The 24,998-nt window shown below is 39.8% G+C and overlaps 1 protein-coding gene across 4 annotated transcripts in view; it reads left to right on the top strand.

Annotated features, from left to right (window-relative positions):
- LOC129698249 (NADPH oxidase 4) overlaps window positions 1-22,459 on the top strand; it is a 128,894-nt gene extending 106,435 nt beyond the window's left edge. For 3 of the 4 annotated variants that reach the window (XM_055637265.1, XM_055637262.1, XM_055637263.1), the window contains 5 exons: window positions 140-259; window positions 7,605-7,713; window positions 14,604-14,672; window positions 19,639-19,739; window positions 21,830-22,459. In XM_055637265.1, coding sequence (XP_055493240.1) covers window positions 140-259; window positions 7,605-7,713; window positions 14,604-14,672; window positions 19,639-19,739; window positions 21,830-21,950 — 520 coding nt within the window. In that variant the 3' untranslated portion in view covers window positions 21,951-22,459. The remainder of the gene's footprint in view (window positions 1-139; window positions 260-7,604; window positions 7,714-14,603; window positions 14,673-19,638; window positions 19,740-21,829) is intronic. The other variant, XM_055637264.1, reaches the window with a different exon arrangement.
- The last annotated feature ends 2,539 nt before the right edge of the window (window positions 22,460-24,998 follow it).

The raw sequence follows: 24,998 nt of genomic DNA, 5'->3' as shown, positions 1-24,998 counted from the left end.
ATTAATTTCACTTTGGGGTACACTCATCCTGATATAGTTTATTTGGAATAAAAGTCAACATGCTTTTCAGCAAGCACCCTGGTATATTTATATCTGTTATTGTTCATGGAGAAAAATTGACTTGGTTTTGTTTTAACAGGTTATATATTGATGGTCCGTTTGGGAGTCCATCAGAGGAAGTCTTCAACTATGAGGTTAGCCTTTGTGTGGCCGGTGGTATTGGAGTGACCCCTTTTGCTTCAGTACTAAATACACTATTGTACGTGCATTTTCTTTCTGTCTGACCGTTTTGTTCATGTATTCATGAGTAATAAAGGACTTTATTGTACTAACCTAGTGCTAGTGAAGAAATAGCAATGAAGTATTGACATTATTTAAATGTGTCTCAAGAGCAAATATTCATGTTCAAAGCACTGGTAATATTTATTGGATTTGATTTTAGTCTTCTACACTGTGGCTTATAAGTATATTGAGGTCTAGGATTCTTCTGTTAATTCTTGATTTGGGCATAATTTTCTATCATATATTTTTTAATTAACTTTTAAGTAGTGAAAATATTGTCTTATATTCTAAAATTACAACTGCAAAAGCTGCCATTGAAAAGCTCCATAGATGCTGCCTCACCCGTTGAGTTTCTCCAGCATTTTTATTTACCATTGAAAAATGTAGTCACTTTTGCGTTCCCCAGATGCAGATATCAAATACAATGATCTGCAACAGTTTCATGTTGAATGTCAGTAATTAGAAACAGGACCAGGTGACATGCAATCCCCCCCTCCCTGGTTGCCAAACATTTTCACTTCCCTTCCCATTTCCATACTGAGCTTTCTGACCTGGGTCTCCTCCACAGTCAGAGTGAAGCCACATGCAAATTGGACGAACGTCACCTCATATTTTGCTTGGGCCGATACCAATCCAGCGGTATGTACATTGATTTCTCCAATTTCAAGTAACTCCTGCACACTTTCCTTCCCTTCTCCCTCCCCCACCCCCACCCTGTACGTCCCACTAGTTCCACTGTCCGCATCCTTGTGTCCCTGTCGTTAGCACATATTCCCCAGCCAGCAATAGGCCATTATGGACTCCACCCTTCTTGAGGGCATCTGTTGCTTACCATGTTTTGTTCTGGTATTTTCTCATCTCCATCTTTCAGTCTGAAGAATGGTTTCAACGTGTAACATCACCTATTCCTTTTCTCCAGAGATGCTGCCTGACCTGCTGAGTTACCCCAGCATTTTGTGTCTATCTTCAGTATAAAGCAGCATCTATAGTTCATTCCTCCATGTGAAATGTATTTGACTTGTTTTTCAGTGTAAACCCGAGATTTTGGCACTGCATTTATATAGTTTGTTTTCTAGTTTGGGTTACTGTGTTAAAAATGTAGGGCCAGACACAGTCAAATAAATATTATATTAAATTTTGGTCCAAAACTTATAATCAAATTCGATTGATAAACTTGGTATGGGACAAAAAATGGCATTAGGCCTTTGAGGTGCATGGAGTAATATTATCAATGATGCAGCATACTATTCTTCATACCCGCACCAGTCAATTGTCAACCAACAGGCAAGCTTGTTCACTAAACTTCAAAATCTCCTGCTGCTTCTGTCCTGATATCCCAGTGTTTCTGAACATAATGAGGTCTGTGAGATGGAACTTTAGGCAAGGTGTAAGATGCCTTATGCAAAATAACTCTGCTGAACCCTGCCAAATTCTTTGCTAGAACAGTACAGATGTCTAGTCCAATAATTCCCTTATTCAAAATGTTCAATGTATGGCATAATATTGAGACGAGAGAAAAGGACCTGCAAGCCCATAGTTTCTGGTGGCTAGAATGTTAGCTATTAGTGGACACAATGTAAAATATTGGCAAAAATATTTCAGCTACAGAAATGGGGACACTTTTTTCCCACAATGATTACTATAAGGTGGATTGCACATCCAGTGGTCCTTTATGTAAAGAGAATTGTGTGTACTTGAAAGATGAATATTTTACAAAGCCATGAAGAATGTGAAATTCATTGGACAATGAGATAAGAAGGGCTGAATGATCACATTCCATTCTATGATTTCATACAGATATGGTCCAAAAATAAAGCAATAAAAAATAGTTTACTTGAGTATGTTCTAGGGTTGTCAAGGTAGGGTGCAAGTTTAATACATCACTCTCTTTTATCAAGAATTTCTCCCAGATGTTATTAAAGACATCATAAATGGATAGATTTTGCTCACCAGCTAGCATCAGACTGAAGAACAAGTCCTTTGTTCACCCCTAATACCCTGCAATTAAAGATAATAAATGAAAAAATAGCAAAACAATTAGAGGGTAATGATGCTTTAAAAGCATGGTTTCCATATGTTTTCATTAATAAAGAGATGTGTACAGGTTACTTTGATATGATAAATACTGTAACATTCTAATAACAGTGAAGCAAATGGGTTGGTTAAAAAGTATAATTAAGAATCCAAGAAATGCAGTTATTTGGAAACATGGCTTTGATATTTCCACTTTTGTTTAATAGGATGGTAAAGTTATCTATCTGTCTGATACAATAAACTGTATTAAGAAAAAAGCTGGGCTATCACCTGTAGCCGTTATAATGAAAAATAAATTGAGATTTGAGTTTTGAATATGGGGCAGAAAGGCAATTATGCCATTGCAATTTATCACAGGAAATATTAAATATAAAATCAACGTGTAAGAGTCCACAAGAAAACCATTAATGGGAATTCTGCAGTTATGGGCTCTGCGGTAGGTTCAGATGGCACAATGCAGATTCACTGAAGCACATTTTTGAGATAAAAATACCAAGGAAGATATGTGAACTTGAGTTTTTACTTTGTTCAATGCAAATCATGGATAATAAATGGAAGTGTTCAAAATTATGATGTATCATGGAAACATAGAAACAGAAAATAGGTGCAGGAGTAGGCCATTCGGCCCTTCGAGCCTGCACCGCCATTCGATATGATCATGGCTGATCAACCAACTCAGTATCCCATCCCTGCCTTCTCGCCATACCCCCTGATTCCTTTAGCCACAAGGGCCACATCTAACTCCCTCTTAAATATAGCCAATGAACTGGCCTCAACTACCTTCTGTGGCAGAGAATTCCACAGATTCACCACTCTCTGTGTAAAAAATGATTTTCTCATCTCGGTCTTAAAGGATTTCCCCCTTATCTTTAAGCTGTGACCCCCTTGTCCTGGACTTTCCCAACATTGGGAACAATCTTCCTACATCTAGCTTTTCCAACCCCTTAAGAAATTTGTAAGTTTCTATAAGATCCACCATCAATCTTCTAAATTCTAGCGTGTACAAGCCAAGTCTATCCAGTCATTCTTCATATGAAAGTCCTGCCATCCCAGGAATCAGTCTGGTGAACCTTCTCTGTACTCCCTCTATGGAAAGAACGTCTTTCCTCAGATTAGGAGACCAAAACTGTATGCAATACTCCAGGTGTGGTCTCACCAAGACCCTGTACAACTGCAGTACAACCTCCCTGCTCTTATACTCAAATCCTTTTGCTATGAATACTAACATACCATTTGCTTTCTTCACTGCCTGCTTCACCTGCATTCCTACTTTCAATGACTGGTGTAACATGACACCCAGGTCTCGTTGCATCTCCCCTTTTCCTAATCGACCACCATTCAGATAATAGTCTACTTTCCTGTTTTTACCACCAAAGTGGATAACCTCACATTTATCCACATTATACTGCATCTGCCATGCATTTGCCCACTCACCCAGCCTATCCAAGTCACCTTGCAGCCTCCTCGCATCCTCCTCACAGCTGACACTGCCCCCCAGCTATGTGTCATCCGCAAACTTGGAGATGTTGCATTCAATTCCCTCATCCAGATCATTAATATATATTGTAAATAGCTGGGGTCCCAGTACTGAGCCTTGCGGTATCCCACTAGTCACTGCCTGCCATTCTGAAAAAGACCCGTTTACTCCTACTCTTTGCTTCCTGCCTGCCAGCCAGTTCTCTATCCACATCAATACTGAACCCCCAATACCATGTGCTTTAAGTTTGTCTCATGGTAGGTGATCTGGAACAAAGGGTCGACAGAACAAAATGAAGTAAAAATATTTTAGAAAAGAGGCCAATGTAAACTGTAAACATGTGATGGCATGAAACTCACTTCAAAAATTAATTATCGAGGCAGAAACTATGCAATCATTTAAGATCAACAGATAAAGCCAGGGAAAAAAAGCATGAAATGATGTGGATAATTAGAACTATTTAATTGCATGCAAGTCACACACACATATATACCAAGCTGATTAGCCTGTCTTGAGGCTGAAATAAAGATATGTATCTATGTATCATAGTAGCTATCAGATCTTCATCCTTTACCACAAGATGACACGCAAATATTCATAACCGAGGCAGATAGGTGCATCTGCCCTTTCTTCCACCTGTTAACTCGTGGCAACCTAATTAAAGCTCTTTTGAAAACTCAAATGATTTCAAATTAAGTTGAATTGACATTTCTGGATATCATCTTGGATAGCATCCATTAACATTTCAGCTTCAATTATTCAATCTAATATAGCACAAAGTAAAATTAATAGTCGACCATTGTGTTAAATGAACAAAAAGAATAGCCGTGTTAATAGATCTAATTTTGGGATTTCATCCCACAGCCATTATTCTATATCTGTATTTATTGCAAGTGACTAAGTATAAATTACTATTATATTGGCAAGATGATTACTAACAAGCTTATTCAATGAAAGTCTGATTGATAATATAAAATTAATAAAAAATCATTCAAGTTAATCTGTTAAAATAACAAGAGTAATCATGAGACTAGAAAAAATACTGAAAGATCTAGAGTATGAATTACAGGTGCACAACCTTTTATCCGAAAGCCTTGGGACCAGACACTTTTCGTAATTCGGAATTTTTCGGCTTTCGGAATGGAAGATTTTTAGCGTAGATTTTAACGGCTGGCTCAGTGGTAGTGTGCTCGGCTCATATCCGCAAGGTCGCGAGTTTGCGCCTCGATCCTGGCAGTTACTGGATCGCGAGTTTGAGTCTTCAATGTAGTTTTTCTTGCAGAATAGGAGAGAATAGGGAGGGTTAGGCTGGGATCATTCTCTGCGAGATGATCTTAGTGTGGGAGACAAGTGTAGGAGAGGTGTACTGACTGTGTGGGCAGAACTTTGGAAGTAATTGCCCAACATTCTCAAAAGCTGCTGTGTCTCCCTGTCCCTGGGATAGCAGCACATAGCACAATACCCCCCTCCCCCTCCAACTCCAGAGGAATCCGCTCCTCGATGGGCCGCTACGGTGACAAGTGGCAGTTCGCCCACAGCCCGAACGGCGCCCCCTCACCCGACACCCCAAGAACAAGACGTACCTTGCACACCATCAGCTTCTGCCGCTACGTGTTCCTCTGGAGTTGGAGCGGATTCCCCTTTCTTCGAGGACCGACAGGAGGTTCTGCTGTCACCTCTGCGGGCCGCCCTTGGTGAATGTCTTCAAGGACCAAGGACCGAAAAAATGTCCGCTATTCGGAGCTTATCGTTATTTGGAATTTCGGATAAAAGGTTGTGCACCTGTACTTCTCTTGATCTTTCAGTGTTTTTTTCTGGTCTTATGATTACTTGTTATTTTAACAAAGTAACTAATAATTTAATATGAATGATGTTTTGTTAATTTTATATGGATTATCAATCAAACTTTAATTGAATAATCTTGTTAATAATCATCCAGTCAGTATAGGAAAACAAGCTGTGTAGGAAGGAAGAGCAGATGCTGGTTTACACTGAAAATAGACACAAAAAGCTGGAATAACTCAGTGAGACTCTCAACCCGAAATGTCACCTATTCCTTTTCTCCAGAGATGCTGCCTGACCTGCTGTTGCTCCAGTATGTTGTGTCCATCTTTAAGAAAACAATCTGTGTGTACCATGCAGTTTGAAAGCTAGAATCAGTTTATGTAATAGTATGCAATTTTATTGGAACTTTGCTGTTATGATTGAATTGCAAAAAGACTTGGCTTGTTCAATATTAAAATATAATTTATAATATAGCAATTGTTGCTCCTTGAATTGGCAGTTGAGCACTTAAAGCAAACATCAACCTATATATTTAGAAGGCTCATTGAGGTCAAGGAATATCACACCCAAAATATATTTAACATTCATTTATAATCATTGTAGAACTGGATTTATTTCTAAAAATATATACATCTAATCTATGACTTTTAAGAACAAGTAGAACCCTTCCTGAAGAAGGGTTTCGGCCCCAAAACCTATTTCCTTCGCTCCATAGTTGCTGCCGCACTCGCTGAGTTCCTCCAGCATTTTTGTCTACCTTTAAGAAAAAGTAACTTTATCATGGGTAATTTAAGGAACCCTTTTTAAAAAATTGACCTAAAAATACAGGGTATCAGCAAGTGGTGCAGGATATATTGCATTATCGTCCATTTAGGCCTCCTTTGTGCAGTTAATTAGTCAGGTCATGAAATTTTTGCAATTTACCAAAATAAGTGTCACTTACATGTGAGAGGAAAAAAATTGAACCAATTAGTTTGCACATTTGCTCTCATTTTGGTTGCCATGTGTCACCAACAAAAAACTAGGGACTGGTTCCTTGTGTATCCCTGAAAGAGAATAATGGATGTATGATATATATAAACAATGTGAGAAGGGAAGAAAACAATAGCATAAGACTCCTTGTGGACTTTTAGGAAGGAGTTAACTAAATTGTTAGACTCTAAAGGTAAGAATTTCAGAGAATTCTGAAGCCACAAAGTTGACATTGAATTGCATCGAAAGGCAGCTCGGAACAAGTACCCAGCTGCTACAGGGTAGCTGCCTCCAAATACAGTATATCATACCTTGACCTTGTTATGAAAAGTTATGAATAAGCATGTATTCTTGCAGATTCCTGCAATAACATGTACGCAAGGAAATAAATATATAAACAACGTATTATTTTGTGATGCTTGATTGTTGACTAATAAGCTGGTTTCAGCTTTGTTTCATGCAGCGAGTCCCTTTATGCACAATAATGGAATCACATCTTGTGTCATATCAGCACCTATGTAATCTCTGCTCATTTGTGCAAGGTTCAATTTGCTTAAATTAAAAAATCTTGCTGTTCTTCCACTGAAAAACCATACAACCTATCTAAGCTCCTGCACCCATGACATTCAAAATACTTTTATTTGGTCAATGGTCTATGAATACTAATTGTAATTTTAACATAATTGGCAAAGGGCATTAATCTAATTTTTCTGTTCAACATTTTTTTAATGTAGAATGAAATGTTGTTAACTAATTCAGTGGTAATTTTCAAAAGGGAATTCAATGCACACATGACAAGGAAATACAAAGAATGGTCAAGGAATAAGACTGAGTGTGTGCAAATAATTGAATAGCTCCATCAAAGGATCAGGAAAAATATATTAGGCTGAATGTGCATATGCTATGTTTATAAGATTCAATGAAATATAAGACAGTTTGCTCATGCATTGAGATCTCGAACTGCAATTTGGACATTCCAGATCTCTTGGATGTATGAAACTATTTAAAATCTCATTGATGGTTCGACTTTTACCAATTTTGTTCCATTTTCCAGAATTGATTGGAAGCAATATAAGCTCAGGCGGCTTTACTTAATTTGGGTGTGCAAGGAAATTCAGTCCTTCCTCTGGTTTGCGGATCTGTTGTGCATCTTACATAACAAGGTAAGAATAAATAGTAAACAAATATGTATGTTTGTAAAGTACATGGGTAAAACTGCCAAAAGGCTCAAATCCATTGCTGTTTTCACAAATTATGCCAGATTGTACATTTTGGAGAGCAAACGCAGGTACTCAAATCTAAAATAAAATTAAAAAATGAAGGGACAATTCAGCAAGTCAAGCAGCATCAATAGAGAGGAAAATGGAGATAACATTTCAGGTTGATAACATCAGGAGAACTGGAAATATTTAGAAAATAGGCATGTTTTATAATTAGATTTAACAAAATGCGTAAAACCAGAACAAAATTTAAACTAATGAATCAAAAAAGGCAAGACCGATCAGAACTATCTTTCCAATTTATATTATATAAAACTAGTTTTTGTATTTGGCCACATTGATAGTTAGATTAAACGAGTACTTACCAGTATGAAGTTTGATCTGTATTTTATGAGGAGTTACGGTGAGGGATTAAGTGAAGAACCCAGCAGGTACTGCGCATGCGGCATACTTCGAAGCAGCGGTGTGGAATCACAGAATAGACACAATATTTGAAGTAAGATAGTAAAGATCACGAGACATCAGTTTATTAGCTTGATCTGTATAATGAGGGTGGGAGCGGCGGGCACTTAATCCCTCACCGTAACTCCTCATAAAATACAGATCAAACTTCATACTGGTAAGTACTCGTTTAATCTAACTATTTTACTTCGGAGTCACGTGAGTGATTCCGTGAAGACTTCAAAGGTCTGTGATTTCAAACCGTGTAACAGTTTTTATTTCACTCACTGCCGAAGTTTATGAGGGAGGAAGTGTTATCGTAATCAACCAGTTGATCTGCTTTCAAAAGAAACAGAAAGGTATTTGTTAACAATAACAACATAAAAGAGCTCCTCTGAGCTTAAATTAATATTGCAGTTTGTAATATTCTCCTGCAATTAAATCAGGTTTATCAACGGTTTATAATAAAAACAAAATGTTCTGAACGCCGTTCCCTTGACCATTCTGCTGTATTGAAAATGTGGTCAACCGGGATGTCCATTCGTTCAGCCGCTGATACCAATGCTGCCCTAGTGGAATGGGATTAAATGTATTATTATCTATTCCGGCAGCTTTCGGTACATGTTTGAGCCACCTTGGAGTGGTTTGGCTCGTACCCCGTCTTGGGTTACTGTGGTTGACCCATAGGCTTTCCTCTCCCTCTAAGATTGTGGGTTGTGTCTATATATAGTAGTAGATGGGTCACCACACTCAACCTGGACTCTGGTGGGTAGGCCCGGAATCCCACCAGTGAATTGGGCGTTCCTGGTCCATATAGCCATATAACGACTACAGCACGGAAAACACAGGCGATCTCGACCCTACTAGTTCGTGCTGAACTCATAATCTCGCCTAGTCCCATATACCTGCGAGTTAGATTTTACCAGACCTAAATATGAACGTGATGCGTCTGGGGTAATCACCATGTTATCCAGTCTGGTTTATGGAGTGACTGGACTCTGTGAGCGTGTACGAGAGCCATAAGCATGAGCGTTTTTTAAAACATAGATTAAGCAAGCTGAGGGATCTGGCTGGTGCCATCTCTGAGACATGTCAATGTCACACCAATATCCCATACATGGGTATATACCTGGGTGTTTGGGGCTTATATTATAGTTGCCCTTCATACCTTCAGTGGATGGGATCCCATGCTCTGCTGACATGCTGTTTTAGATAAGCAGATAAGGCGCTCCATGCTGTATTTACGGCACTGTAACTCACCTTTTAGTCATGGTGTAGATGTTCCAGGAACTCCAATACGTCAGTGGTTGAATAGTTCGTTGTCCCTGCGTCGTGGCAGTATTTTACCCATGTTAGCTTTTAGTGACTGTTCGCAGGGATGCCGACATGGTGGTAATGGTTCCTTTGATAATCCCAGTCCCTGGTAAGGTCTATTCAAACCCTGCACCCAGGAGTTTGATGTTTCCCTGGCATGGGTGGCTTGTGCCTGATACTGGGTTGAGTCAGCAACCATGGTCCACTAGGGAAATCCATAGGTGACTCGCCCACCGTGTCGTGATGAACTGGGAACCATGGCTGTGTAGGCCGGTCGGGCACGTTCAATATCTCGGAGACAGATCCCTCTGTATTGCGAAGTGCCCGTCTGATGAGGCAGAAGGGAGGAAGGCAAAGCAGAAATTCCCCCTTCCAGCGTATAGGCATCTATCGCTGCTGCCTCTAATCTGGTTCCTAAGTCACATACATGGGTTACTGGTGATTCCGTCTTGTGCAACCAAATTGATATCTGGCTTTCAAACTGCTTTATAAATTTAGCAGATATTTTGGGTTTGACATCAATGTAATCATGGATTTTACCCCGTGACATGGTGTCTCCCACTGTGTTCTAGCTTCCTAGGACATAGGCAGCTGATAGTTAAAATGTCTTTTGACACACCATTGCCAGATTTGTTTGACCAATTTGTTGCACAATAATGATTATTATGCTCCCCATATGGTTGATATAAGCCACCACCATAGTATTATCAATCCGTAACCACATATGTACGTGCTGCATTTGAAATGCATATGCTTTTTAGCCCAATAGGCGATCACCAATCCCAAGTAGTTGATGCCCGGTATGTGTAGTAACGATGTTTGTGAATTGGTCCATCTGTTACCTGTGCTGGATATGGAGTTTAGTTGCTCCCCAGCCTAAAGTACTGGCATCGGTTTTTAATAACCAGGTTGGGATTGGTGATGATAATAGGGCTGAAAACTATGCCAAATATATGTCTGCCCACCACCTTAATTGTGATATAGCTTCAGTGGGTACATTCATGATTTGATTATAGTGACCCAAGTACCTTGGCAAAGTAACGTCATATGGACGGAATTATTATTGAAGCCCAGATAATCCTTGGTAGTTAACGCTTCAATTCTGGTTTATCTGGGCGTGGGATAAACCTCAGCTTTAGGGAGCTGTTTCGTAGCTAGAACTGCTGCCACAGCTAATTCCTTTGTTTCCCCTAATATGAGGATATCATCCAATATATGCCATGATTATGCTAGTTTTCTTAATATTTTCATGGCCATTTAATAGTTTAGGGCTGAGGTTAGACCATAGGGAATGCTATATGCTCCCATGGTTGCCCTAACCGGGATATCCATTATCCAGGTAAAATTTTTTTAGGTATCTATAATGATCCTAGTGTATGGGTATAAGATAGTTAGCATCTTCCATATCAATGCTCCCCATAGGTATCCTAGGGAGATCAGATGTCTGGCAGTGACAAGAACCCATCTCCATCTTAAAGTGTATATACTCAACAGATTTATTTAGTGATATTAGATCAATGATGATGCTACATTCACCATCTTTTGTAGTTTTGGTGAATATATTCGATACAAATTCCAATGGCTCATGTTTACTCCCATGATCCGTTTAGTAATGAGCCTTTCTAGTTCAGCTTGACCTTCTCTTTTCTTAGAGGGAGAAAATGCCCTTTGGGCGCATTGCTGAACTGGCGGTAATATGCCCAATTTGAATTCGTTTTTATCCTCTAAGACTGTTGAGTATATTTTAGTTATTTGTGACAGCATCCCATGCTTATCCACAAGTGTAAATGCCCCCCCACGCAGTTAGTAGAACACCCTTGTTTAGTGTAAACGGGAGGAACCAGACTACCTACCTCCATGTTTGTTGTTTTTTCATGAAGGCGTAGTTTGCTGGTATGCTGGTGCTGTCGGTGGGGCGGCGCATCTTCCCACGGCTCCGCTCTGGGCCCCGTCTAAAAAGAACTTTGGGGGTAAAGTGAAGCGGTCGCCAGGCTTTCACCAGTCCTTGTTTGATTCACTGGTGGATGCCGAGGGGTGCTGCCAGCTGGGTGTTGGATGCGATGTCCTGCTCGTTCCATGGCCTGCCTTCATGAGGCGCACAGGTTTATCTGCCTCTCTTCCCGCAGCAGCGGTTTGCATAGCCCCATATATTTGGGGTTGCGGGCAAGTCTATATGCACCATTGTTCAGTCGAGTATCCCAAATTTGGGAACATCTTAGGCGTCAGCACCCTGGTAGTGCAATGGGATAGTCTCATCGTGGGAGAGTATAATCCGTGGAAAAGGCGAGCAAAGGCGGTAACATCTTGACCCTTCTGTAGAATTCGCTGCTTGTCTGCGAGTCTGCTGACCCAGCTGCCTGCGGATTTGCCTCTGGAAAGGCCTGCTCCTGCAGGACTTTTGTTGGGAAGATGGTCGCGTGGAGGAGCCATGTAGTGGCCCACGACACCCAGTAGCTCTTCCTGATCCTGCTCCCCTGGCATACTGCTGTTCTCGTCCGCCTGCCCAGCGTTTAAGCCAGCCCAGCCCTGGCCTCCTTAGCTAGCCTCAAAAGAGGGAGCAAAAGGGTGTGCTAAATTGGAGGAGGCATAGCTCAAACTCCGCTGTTGCATCAATCCCTTGACAAGGGAGATGGTTAGTGCAATAGCACTGGGGTAGGAGTCAGCTCCCTTGGCATTCAGCCAGTGCCCCTTTTCTCCTGGAGGTGAACTCCATGACCTCCTCTGGCTTGGGGAGACAGACATACTTATTTTGCCTTCTCCAACCTGTTCCAGTTTTGGAGGAAGTTGGCTCCTGTAGAACCTGTAGATTGGGAAGATTTTTCTCTTACCTGCATGTAGAGGCTGCCTGCCGTTTTCCAGGCGGCGTTGTGGCGGTTCCCGGGCGGTGATTCTCCTGGTCAGGAGTCTGCAGGGCTGCTGGTCGGGTTTTTTAAACTTCCCGCCGGTCCGCCGCTGTTACCAAACAGCTGTTCAGCGGACCGGTATAGCGCAGCTCCCTGCAGCGGTCCGCAGCGTTAGCGGTCCGGGTAGCGCTTTTTCCCCGTCCACTGTCGGCTCCACGCTGGAGTCGAAACGGGGGCCGCTCACCATGCCTCTCTACTTTGCTCCCCCTGGAGCAAAAACCACAAGGCCCGATTAAGGTAAGTACTTACCTCACGTCCTTGGATGCGGGAGCTAGCCCGACTCCCGCTGGCCGCGTTGCACAGCTGTGCGATAATGCCGCATGCGCAGTACCTGCTGGGTTCTTCACGGAATCACTCACGTGACTCCGAAGTAAAATTAGTAATATAGATATTTGCTGCACTATTGATTGGATTATTTTAATAGAAATATTTAAAAATAATCAGAATTTCATGGTTCTGTTTACACCCCTTTGTTCATTCAATTAACAGACATTTTAACATTTTTTTCATTGCCCCATTTATGAGTGGCATAAGTGGTGTTGCTGTTTCACAGCTTCAGCACCCTGGGTTCAAACCTAACCTCTCGTGCGATGTGTGTAGAGTTTATATATTCTCCCTATGGTTACATGGGTTTCTCTGATGGCCTCCAGTTTCTTTCCACATCCCAAAGATGTATTGGTTAGTAGGCTAACTAGCTACTGTAAACTACTCCGGTTGTAGGAGAATTGGAAAGAGAATAGCTCAAGGGGAAAATAAGTGTGAGAATAGGACTGAAAGAAATGCTCTGAGAGCTGGCATAGCTCAATGGGCTGCTATGTCCTCATCTATGTCTTAAGGGAAATATGATAAATAAATAAACCGGAATGCATGACATATGATCACTTTACTCCATCTGATCTGGCAACAAATACAACTGAGAAGAAATCTTCTTCAATGTAATCATGGCGAATAGACAAGATTTTGCTCATTGCCCCTTTCTTCTGATCCCATTATATACATTTAGCTTGATGTGATGATCATCAATCTCAGACAGTGGCAGGGAAATTGGCTTTAAGGAGACTGAGACCAGTTTATGGCAGAGGCATAGACAAAGCAGAATATATTTGGTATAAGTATTTATTTTGATGTCCTTTAGTAAAACATTTGGGCACCATCTAAATGTCCACAGATATTTTGAATTCAATGATAACTTTAAATATCAAGGCAAGCCCCAGCTTTAAGGAATGCAAACCTGGGTTGGTGGAGCACAAGTGACCAAACAGCTTAGTAAAAAATAACCTCAATTATAATACCGTCTAATGGCTTCTTAGATTTTGATACGGTGAAAGGAATAAAAAATGCTGTATTTGTGCATTGACTATGGGATAGATGGGGTTTAAGTTCATTTTATAGACCGACTGATGTTTGGGGGCTTGATATTCCTATTCCTATTCCTACACCTCCCACCAGATGAGTAGTGGGAGATCAGAATCTATCATTGTCCCAAAGCGCACTGTTAGACAATAGGTGCAGGAGTAAGCCATTCGACCCTTTGAACCAGCACCCCCATTCAAAATGATCATGGCTGATCATCCCCAATCAGTACCCCCCGTTCCTGCCTTCTCCCCATATCCCCTGACTCCACTATCTTTAAGAGCCCTATCTAGCTCTCTCTTGAAAGTATCCAGAGAACCGGCCTCCACCGCCCTCTGAAGCAGAGAATTCCACAGACTCACAACTCTCTGTGTGAAACTCTCTGTTGGTAATTGAAGACTCACCAACAGTTTTTAAAGGGACTTTTGGGGGATCTGGGTTGTATTACCAGCTTCAGGCAGCACAGCTGCTTGGATCATTGTGTGGAAAGGAACTGCAGATGCTGGTTTAAACTGAAGATAGACACAACAAGCTGAAGTAACTTAGTGTGTCAGGCAGCATCCCCAGAGAAAAGGAATGGGTGACTTGACCCAAAAAGTCATGCATTCCTTTTCTCCAGAGATGCTACCTGACCCACTGGAATTATTGTAGCTTTTTGTGTCTGTGCTGGGATCTTTGACCATTTTCGCAATCTCGATGTATCGTTAAGGAGCATTATGCTTTTCCAGGTTATTCAATTAAACATGCTTAAATGTAAGGGAAATTCCTAGGACCTCCATTAATGGTTAGTTGATTTTGACTGGGCCATTTTTCAATTCCTAGCTATGGCAGGAGAACCGCCCAGACTACTTGAACGTTCAGCTGTATCTCAGTCAAACAGATGGGTTGCAGGTAATTTAGTTGTTAGCTTCTGCATGCCTATACTATTCTAATTAACCCCATTGTAAAAATGAATATCACTGTACCTTAATTGGTACTCGTGACTGATAATAAAAACATTTAAAACCTTTGAAACCTTTATATTGTTTCTCAACAATTTCCGTTCTCTTGGTAATCAATTCAAATTCTTCACCCTTCATTTTAATGAAATTTATAATTTTTTTAATCATAATGAAATTAGTTCTATTTAATTATCTATGTTTTGTTATGTTCATTATCGTTAATGAGAATTAATTACTCCAATTAGGTGCCAAGAAAAGGTCAATGTTAAATACCAATCTTTTGATTAAAACAATTATACTGGTTCAGGAACAATTTCTTCCCAACAGCCATTTGGCTATTAAACACAACAACCTCGAATAAGCTCTGAACTATATAGACTATTATTATTATTGCACATTTATTTTGTTTTTTTTCTCTGTGTTTGTGTGTATATATATATATGTGTGTACTTGTGAGTATGTGTATATTTGCACATATTGATCTTTTTTTTCTCTTGGCTATTATATTCTTTACAGTGTACCATGTTTACATATTCTGTTGTGCTGCTGCATGTAAGAATTGTATTGTTCTATCTGGGACATATGACAATAAAACACTCTTGACGATAATTAGAGAGTAATGCATACACATTTCCATAGGAGTTTCCTTCCCAATATGAAATAATTACAAAGAGCTGTTCAGTTCTCTCGATGTTCTCAGATTTGTTGTGAAGAAAGCTCCTACACATTATTCTGGCTCTCATATTCACTCTGAGCATATTAGGGTTATTATTAATAAATGGCAAATGAATCAAAGTCAAGAGTGTTTATTGTCATATGACCCGAAGTCTTCTACTTTCCGGGCATAAACTGAATGAACTGTAGATGTTTATACTGAAATCCAACTTTCACAATTTTTGTCTGGTTGTTAAATTTATGTTTGTGTTTTTTTCAATTACTATTCCCAAGCACTGGAGTTTTATAGTTCAAAACGTATTTGTGGCCGCAGTGCAAATCTTCTCAGTCCACCACTGTTTATTTTCCAGGAATTTGAATGCCTGATTACTATAGCCACATTTTGTTTTTGCTGCTTAATGGCATCCTATTGAGATTTACCAACAAGCTTCAAAAAGTTTTTATGTGGATCTTAAGTTAAATATTGCAAATACATGCAAATACATGCTCATTCTCTTTCTGATCAGCTGAACATTTTGAAGGCATGCCATCACTCGACCCTCAATTGGCAATTCTAGTTACTTATGACAACAGATGTTAATTTCTAATTTTCCTCTGTTGTCTTTCCTAAATATTGCAGTGACAGAACTTTTTTTCCGATCTGCAAATCAAGAGAACTTTAAAGGAATAAAACAATATAAACATCTGTCATGTTCTCACTTACTTATTTTAAAAGCTTGGGAAGGAACTGTTTGGAGAGATGTCATTCTTTGTTGTGAACACATTTGCCTGAACTGGTATTTCACTTACATAAGCTTAGTTTCCTTATGATTAAAAAAAATGGGCCTCCTCCATTGCCAGAGTGAGGTCACATGCAAACTGAAGGAAGAACACCTTGTATTCAACTTAGCTTAGTTTACAACCCAATGCTGTGAACACAGGAATTCTCCAAAGTAAGGTAAACAACTGCCCCCTTCCCCTTTTCCCTTCCTTTTTGTTTCCCACTCTCTTCAATGTGCTCCACCTAGATGTGCACCCTTTTCTCCCTTCCAACTATATCCCCCCTCTGGCTTTGCATTTCACTACTCTTCTATCCATAGCTACGTATGCTGCATTTCTGTCTTTTCACCTCTGGACTTTGTTGAACCATCTGCCAATTAATTCCCCCTCATCTGTATCCACCTATCACTTGTCAGACTTTGTCTCAACCCTCACCTCTCCCAGCTTTCTTCCCCAACTCCAATGAGTCTGTAAAAGGGTCGTGACCCGAATCAACACCTGCCCATGTTCTCCAGAGATGCTGCTTGACCTGCTGAATTGCTTCAGCGCTTTGTCTCGCTTAGTTAAATAGTGTTTGCAAGACTCATGTAGGTGTAGATACAAGAGTGTGCAGATGCTGGTATCTTGAGCAACAAATAACTCCCGACAAACAACTGTCCATTTTCCTCCACAGGAGATGCCTGTCCTACTGAGTTCCTCCAGAATTTTATTTTATGCTTCTAGGTTTAGTTTAGTTCAGAGATACAGTGCGGAAACAGGCCCTTCGGCCCACTGAGACCGTGACAACCAGTGATCCCTGTACTAGCACTATCCTACACAGTACATTATTTTACAAAAGCCAATTGACCAACAAACCTGTACGTTTTTGGAGTGTGGGAGGAAACCTGAGCTCCCGGAGAAAACACATGAGGTCATGGGGAAACGTACAAACTCCCATAGTCGGGATTGAACCCGGGTCTCTGATGTTGTACAGCAGTAACTCTACCGCTGTGCCACCATGCCACTCAGGTGTAAGATTAATTTAATCAGTTTTATACATATCCATTAAATACAATCATTGGTTGCATCTGTATCATCTGTAATCTTGAATATGCAAAACATCTATTCCTGGATTTAAGTCACTATCTATGTGAAAACCAGGGCGTGATCAAATCCTGCAGGGAACATTATTTGTGAAACATTGCCAATTTGAGCCACCTAGGCATTTTCATTCTATTTCCCAAACAATTATCACCCCATGTCATGCTACATCCTATTCTGTTTGTTCTTTTTTTTTCTAATAATATCTTGTTCAAGGATTTCTAGAAGTCCAGAGTTATCCATGTTTTCTCAAAACATTTAACTTGGTTGGTCAACAAACCTGTGCTGTCATCAGAATCAAGAGAGTTTTTTTGTCATATGTCCCAGACTGAACAATTAAATTCTTACTTATAGCAGCACAACTAAATATGTAAACATGGTGGACTGAGAATTACAACATTCTACAACACTATTGCTCTGTATCTAATAATACATTTTATAGTTGTCCTTGGTGATGTGAATTTGTCAGATCTTTAGTTGCCTTGCTCTCATCCCCCCCATTCTCAATTTGGCATAATATTTATTGGCATGAATCTTGTTGACTAGAAGCAGCAGTTCTAAAGAGACCTGCTGGTATTCAGCCATTCAAATTCCACTCAGTTTCTAAGTCTTGAACGTGCGCAAGCATTTATAGAACACCGACAGAGAAACAGATGCTGGCATTCTCTTGTTATGATTCTCCAGCATTGCAATAGGGGGAATCTCATTTATTTTAATTGGGATTTCTTGCCAGAGATTAGGAAGATACAACATTATTTTAATCTAGTGTTATATTTTTTATTTTGTAATGTTTTAATTTGTTTTACATATTTTTAGTTGTTTCATGTTGACTTAATTATTTGTTGGTTTTTAAATGACAGTATCTGTTTTGATGGGAGACTAGATTCTGCCCACAGGTTCAGCAACGACTTTTGTTTAAGGCTGTAAGGCCGTCCCAGGGGTATGCTTTTAGTGGTAGGACAGCTGAAGACAAATTGCTGTTTAGATCAAAACAGGATGTGGTGATCTGACTGGTTAAGTCCCCTATATGTGGAGCTGTTGTGGGAAGGCAGGCATAGAAACATAGAAACATAGAAATTAGGTGCAGGAGTAGGCCATTCGGCCCTTCGAGCCTGCACCGCCATTCAATATGATCATGGCTGATCATCCAACTCAGTATCCCATACCTGCCTTCTCTCCATACCCTCGGATCCCCTTAGCCACAAGGGACACATCTAACTCCCTCTTAAATATAGCCAATGAACTGGCCTCAACTACCCTCTGTGGCAGAGAGTTCCAGAGATTCACCACTCTCTATGTGAAAAATGTTCTTCTCATCTCGGTTTTAAAGGATTTCCCCCTTATCCTTAAGCTGTGACCCCTTGTCCTGGACTTCCCCAACATCGGGAACAATCTTCCTGCATCTAGCCTGTCAACCCCTTAAGAATTTTGTAAGTTTCTATAAGATCCCCTCTCAATCTCCTAAATTCTAGAGAGTATAAACCAAGTCTATCCAGTCTTTCTTCATATGACAGTCCTGACATCCCAGGAATCAGTCTGGTGAACCTTCTCTGCACTCCCTCTATGGCAATAATGTCCTTCCTCAGATTTGGAGACCAAACCTGTACGCAATACTCCAGGTGTGGTCTCACCAAGACCCTGTACAACTGCAGTAGAACCTCCCTGCTCCTATACTCAAATCCTTTTGCTATGAAAGCCAACATACCATTCGCTTTCTTTACTGCCTGCTGCACCTGCATGCCTACCTTCACTGACTGGTGCACCATGACACCCAGGTCTCGCTGCATCTCCCCTTTTCCTAATCGGCCACCATTTAGATAATAGTCTGCTTTCCTGTTTTTGCCACCAAAATGGATAACCTCACATTTATCCACATTATACTGCATGGGCCATGCATGATGATTTGAAGCTATTGATAGAATCCATGAGAAGCGCAACAGATGGAACTCTCATGCCTATTGGGGTCAATCTTTCTCTGATCTTTGTTTTAGTGTAAATACTATGTGTTTCTCCAAGGAGCTGGAGTAGCTAAACATGAACAGAATACAGTTACTTTGAAGTGCTCAGGTACTGAGCATATTGAGTGGTGCATTATCCCAGTGTTTATCTGTGTCCAGTAATATAAATGAAACACCAACAGAAAGTGGAGGGTATTGAGTGGGGCCGCTGTGTAGAGGGGTTATTTCAGTGTAACCTAATGCTGAATGTGGTTCTGCAGAAAAGGTGTGACAAAATATTTAATTAATGTTCAATCATGGCATGAAACTCAATGTGGTAATGGAAAGGTAGGATAGTAACATGCTTTTGAAGTATCAATGATGTTTGTTTATTTTTGAACGTCTGCATCACTTTTTTGTTATTTATTTTAATTTTTGTACTTCATATTTTATCATCTTCCATAGAACTTAAATGGAGAAAAATACCAAATGTTGAACTCCAGGCTTATTATTGGAAAGCCTCGCTTGAAACTTCTGTTTGGTGAAATAGCCAAGTGCAATAGGCAGTGAGTAAACATTGAGTGTCTGAATGTCACTTTTCTGTATTGTGTCATGTTTGTCCTCAGAGGCATTATTGCAGAGTGTATGGGACTGCTTGTTAGTAGTAACTCCTCGTGGAACACTATCGAGCCCTGCCAAATGTGTTCTGCTCGGTGGCTGGCTATCATTGCATGGTTTTATTAAAATGCTAGATTGGGCAATAATTATATACATTGTTCCTAGAACATTAGCATTTCACATTCAGCTTTGTGATTCCTATATATTTGTGATTCCCAACATATTTAATCCTCAAGGTGTTTAACACCTTGGGGTTGTCAAACCATTCATTTGGATCATGGTTGACTTGCGTCTCAGAATCATTTGTCACTTCTGGTCCATGACAAATAAGAATCTATTGCCTAGAAATTCGGATGGATTACGCTGGATTATTTCAGTATCATGCAACTTCAAGTAGATTCCCCCCCCTGCAATTAAATCCAATTATCTCTGGGTAATTTTGCATCTTGTAGCACATTGTGGGGAAACTTAGAATGTATTGCCCAGTGGGAGAGGGATACCAAACATTTGGGTTTTCCTGGAACAATATATTTTTTAATAATAGTGCTTGGCAATTAAAAAAATGTATCTTTGGGCATACCTTCTCTGAAATTCCAACCAGCCTCCCACACTGAACCAAACTCCCCAGTACAACTGATATCCATCTGTTCTCATTGCCTTCCTTATGCAAAATGTTGGTCTTGGTTCCTCATCCTCTAGCCATACACCATGAAGGAGGGAATTTCTTGGTTCCCCTCCCAGTGAAAGACATTGAAGACACACACCTAGAATATTCCCATGACCTTACCATCTATTGTCCATCTTCAAAGAGGTGTTCAGCAGACTATTGACTTTGTGGAATCTGGTCGTCTTTGAAGATTCTTTGGGTCACATCCTCCTGACTGTTTCCCATCGGAGCAATGTTCTTGATAGCTTTCATCTACCAGTGGGGATAGGTGCCAAAGATGGTGATAGAAAATTTTGAACTATTCAATGGTGAATGGTATGCCCAGTTTTGATTTTATTGATCATAATGATATGTTACAGCTCAATGCCTGGTTCAGCCACTTCAGGGTAGTTGTCATTTCATTACTTCAAAGAAAGAGAGGAAGAGAACCTTTCTGAAGTTATCAAAAATGCACCTCAATGAAAATAATTACCAAGACATAAAAGATTGTCAGGAAGATTGTTCCCGATGTTGGGGAAGTCCAGGACAAGGGGTCACAGCTTAAGGATAAGGGGGAAATCCTTTAAAACCGAGATGAGGAGAACTTTTTTCACACAGAGAGTGGTGAATCTCTGGAACTCTCTGCCACAGAGGGTAGTTGAGGCCAGTTCATTGGCTATATTTAAGAGGGAGTTAGATGTGGCCCTTGTGGCCAAGGGGATCAGAGGGTATGGAGAGAAGGCAGGTACGGGATACTGAGTTGGATGATCAGCCATGATCATATTGAATGGCGGTGCAGGCTCGAAGGGCCGAATGGCCTACTCCTGCACCTAATTTCTATGTTTCTATGTTTCTATGATTTCATCTTGCATCATATAAAATCATTGAGGAACTAAAAGTAGTACTTGTCATTGTTATTTCTTCCTTTGGACCTTGGTGTTGATGATGAATAACTTTCCTGGAGACAAAATCCTTAAAGACACACATATGGGATGTTGTATGTCTGAATGTACTCACTTTGATTTATTGCAATGTCAAGGTAAAGCTATGTTCCACCAACTAGGGCTAAACCATGCTTGTGAGGGGATAGATTTTACACTTCCTGTCAAACTGGTGAGAACTGTTCATCTCCGTGCAATTTGCAATAAACAGTGAACTGTGGAAAGCTTTTCTCTCCCTGCATAATACTGGGTTTAAAGTTAAATGGTAAAATAATGTTCAGGAATCTCCTGACCATCTTAGCTGAAGGATGATTTCTTGACGTGAAATAATGGATGATGTAAAGTGGCCCAGATGAAGCATCTTCCCATAATATTCAATAATTAATCCTTTTTTTCATTGTCTGAGAAGAATATTCAATATAATACTTCTGTTTTTCTCTCTTTTTGACAGAAAGTGTGTTGGTGTGTTTTGCTGTGGACCCAGCAAACTCTCCAAAGAGCTTCACAAACTCAGCAACAAAACTAGTTCGCATGGAACAAAATTTGAGTACAACAAGGAATCATTCTCTTGAGAAAAACAAAGGAAAAGCCATAAAAACTTGAAGTGCAATTATCTTTGTTGATATGGTGGTCAGCCGGATTGGCCTTAGACAATCTCTAGACACCAAAGAGTGAATCGTATTGAATGCATATTCATTCAGCAATTGGTATGGTGCAAATAGAAACCTGTGTATTGAGTTATTAAAGTTGGTTCATGATCAACTATTACTTTTTTTTGTAATCTTTGGGTATAGCTGGATATCTTATTTTCATAATGAGAGTTGCGAATTTTATTGCAGTTTTACTAAATATATTTCTTACAGTGTACATGTACAGAGCAATTATGCAGCGTCAAACAACTCAGCGGGAGAAAGTTTAAAGCTCTGCTGTCAGAAGTTAAAGAATTGAGAACAGTGTGAAGTTTCAGAACATCTATTAGTTTCCTGTACCTACATAATGTACTTGTTGCTGCTGCCACAGAATCTAACAAACATGTCTCCTTTCCACTCCAAGCTCTGCATATTAAAGCATATTCATTGTATGTTGTTAGAATATTTTTTGTGTTTCCAACAAACAATCCACATAAACTTGATCAGAATAATACATTCTCATTTTGACCAGGTTGTCTTCAGGTATTGAACCATTTCTCAATAAATTCATTCTTCATGCAGAATAACCACAGAGGCTATTGATTTAGTTTCATGTAGAAGAGGATGCGTTGAGTTGGGGATTTTTTTTATTAAATAAGTTTTAAAGACTGAACCAGTGAAAGATGTTGTAGAAACCGTTTGTTCCTCTATTTTTTTAATATAACATGTATGGTCTGTAATAGAAAGATGTTTGTATCAACAGAAACATTTGAAATAGGTGAACATGTTCCAAATTTTCTATTCATGCTGCACTTTGATGTACTTGTACCCCCAGGTAGGCAATGTGAAATTGATCTTGGCACTGATTTCTTATTTTCATGTGAGATACAGTGCAAAATATGTGCACTATCCAGGAAATCATACCATAAAGGAATACATCATGGGGTGCAAAAGCGAAAATAAATAGAGTGCAGAATATAGTCACAGCTACAGAGAAAGTGCATATAAGAAACAAAGTGCAATGGCTGATATAAGGTAGATTTTAAGATCAGAAATGTATCCTTGGCATAATAGAGGTCCATTCAAGAGTATCATCAGATCATAAGACATAGGAGAAGAAATAGGCCATTCGACCCATCGAGTCTACTCCGCCTGTCGATCATGGCTGATCTATTTTTCCCTCAACCTCATTTTCCTGCCTTCTCTCTGTAACCTTTGACACCCTTACTAATCAAGAACCTATCAATCTCTGCTTTAAAAATACCCAATGACAGCCTCCACTGCCATCTGTGGCAATACATTCCACAGATTCACTCCTCTCTGGTCCTATACTCTCCCACTATTGGAAGCACCATCTCTGCATCATTCTATCTAGGCCTTTCATTATTTGGCAGGTTTCTATGAGATATCCCTTCATCCTTTTAAATGCCAGTGAGAATAGGCCCAGAGCCATCAAATGCACCTTTTATGTTAACCCAATCACTCCTGTGATAACAATGTGGAAGAAGCTCTTCTTGAATATAGTGGGACGTGCTTTCAAGCTTTTGTATCTTCTGCCCGATAGGAGAGGGGAAAAGAAAGAAAGACCAGAGTGTGAGTGGTCCTTGATTACTTTGGCTGCTTTCCCGAGACAATGTGAAGTGTAGATGAACTCGATGGGAGCGGGGAGGCTGGACTGCAGTTACAACTCTAATTAACAATAAACATCTTGAACTTTACACAATTTCTTCTGCTTTGCTAAAATGCTGATGTTAGCAAAAAGCATTTTGGGCCTGAACAGTGAACATTCATCACAACTAGAGATATCTCATCTCATTACTAGAGAATTGAGCCACTTATCTTACTCATCCATCTGCATTATGGAATCAAAACTGGGCAATTGTCAATTCCTACTTTCAGTTTTTGTTTGTTTCAGCAGTAAATTTGCAGAAGAAAGTCTACCGTGTACATACTAAAGAATATGTGTGGTCTGTAATATACAGTTCATAAGTTCTCGGAGCAGAATTAGGCTAGTTTGCCCTTTCATTCTACTTTGTCATTCTATGCTGGTCTATTCTATGCTTTGCTGATCTATCTTTTCCTCTCAACTCCATTCTCCTGCCTTCTCCCCATAACCCCTGACACCCTTACTACTCTAACTAGTTCTTTAACTGCTAACTCGCCTCATGATTTCCATTCAATGGTTTTCATTAGAAAGGCTGATTAGTACATTTATTGGATGCAAGTTGTTTGCAACTCTGTCATTGTACACAAAGTCACATTAAAACTAATGTTATCCCCAGTGGTTGAAGGCATGCACTGCAATACAATAAGTATTTCTCCATGAAACCTCTATCTGCACATCAGAATTCTGGGAGATTATAAATTGTTATTTGGTTGCAATTTCTTGCAGCGGTCAGGTATAACAAGAAACCAATACCAAAAAGTGAAATTAAGTGGTAAATCATAGGTTTGTGGTAGGTGTTTGGCCAGCTCTCACCTCAGACAAAAAACATTAGCCAAAATGGAGGCAGGGTGTCATATTGCCATAAGCTATAATAATATCAGTTATAATCTATTTTTACATAACTAGTATCTGAAATTATTTGTAAATCAGAGTTTGTTGTGCCTCTACTTTACTGACCTCCTAATATTTCGCAAATATACATGAAAACAAATGAATTAGACTTTATAATAAACAAAAATTAGAGGAGAAACAAAAGGTATATTCCGAAAAATGTCAGTCTGAAAAGGGGTTTCGGCCCGAAACGTTACCTATTTCCTTCGCCCCATAGATGCTGCTGCATCCGCTGAGTTTCTCCAGCAATTTTGTGTACCTTGCAAAAAATGTTGCTCTACTGAGTGAGTGACCAAACAGAGAATCATACTTTGTTGTTGGTATACCCCTGAAAATCACAGTATAGAATTGCAGTGATGTGAAGTCAAGATTCTTTCTCAAATTTCAACTTGAGGTCTTATTTGGACTGTAGTGAAATATTTATATGCTTCAGT

This window comes from Leucoraja erinacea, chromosome 6 (assembly GCF_028641065.1).
Source record: "Leucoraja erinacea ecotype New England chromosome 6, Leri_hhj_1, whole genome shotgun sequence".
In the NCBI taxonomy this organism is placed as follows: Eukaryota; Metazoa; Chordata; class Chondrichthyes; order Rajiformes; family Rajidae; genus Leucoraja; species Leucoraja erinaceus.
Note: the sequence above shows the minus strand (reverse complement) of the source record. Positions and strands in the feature narration are given on the sequence as shown.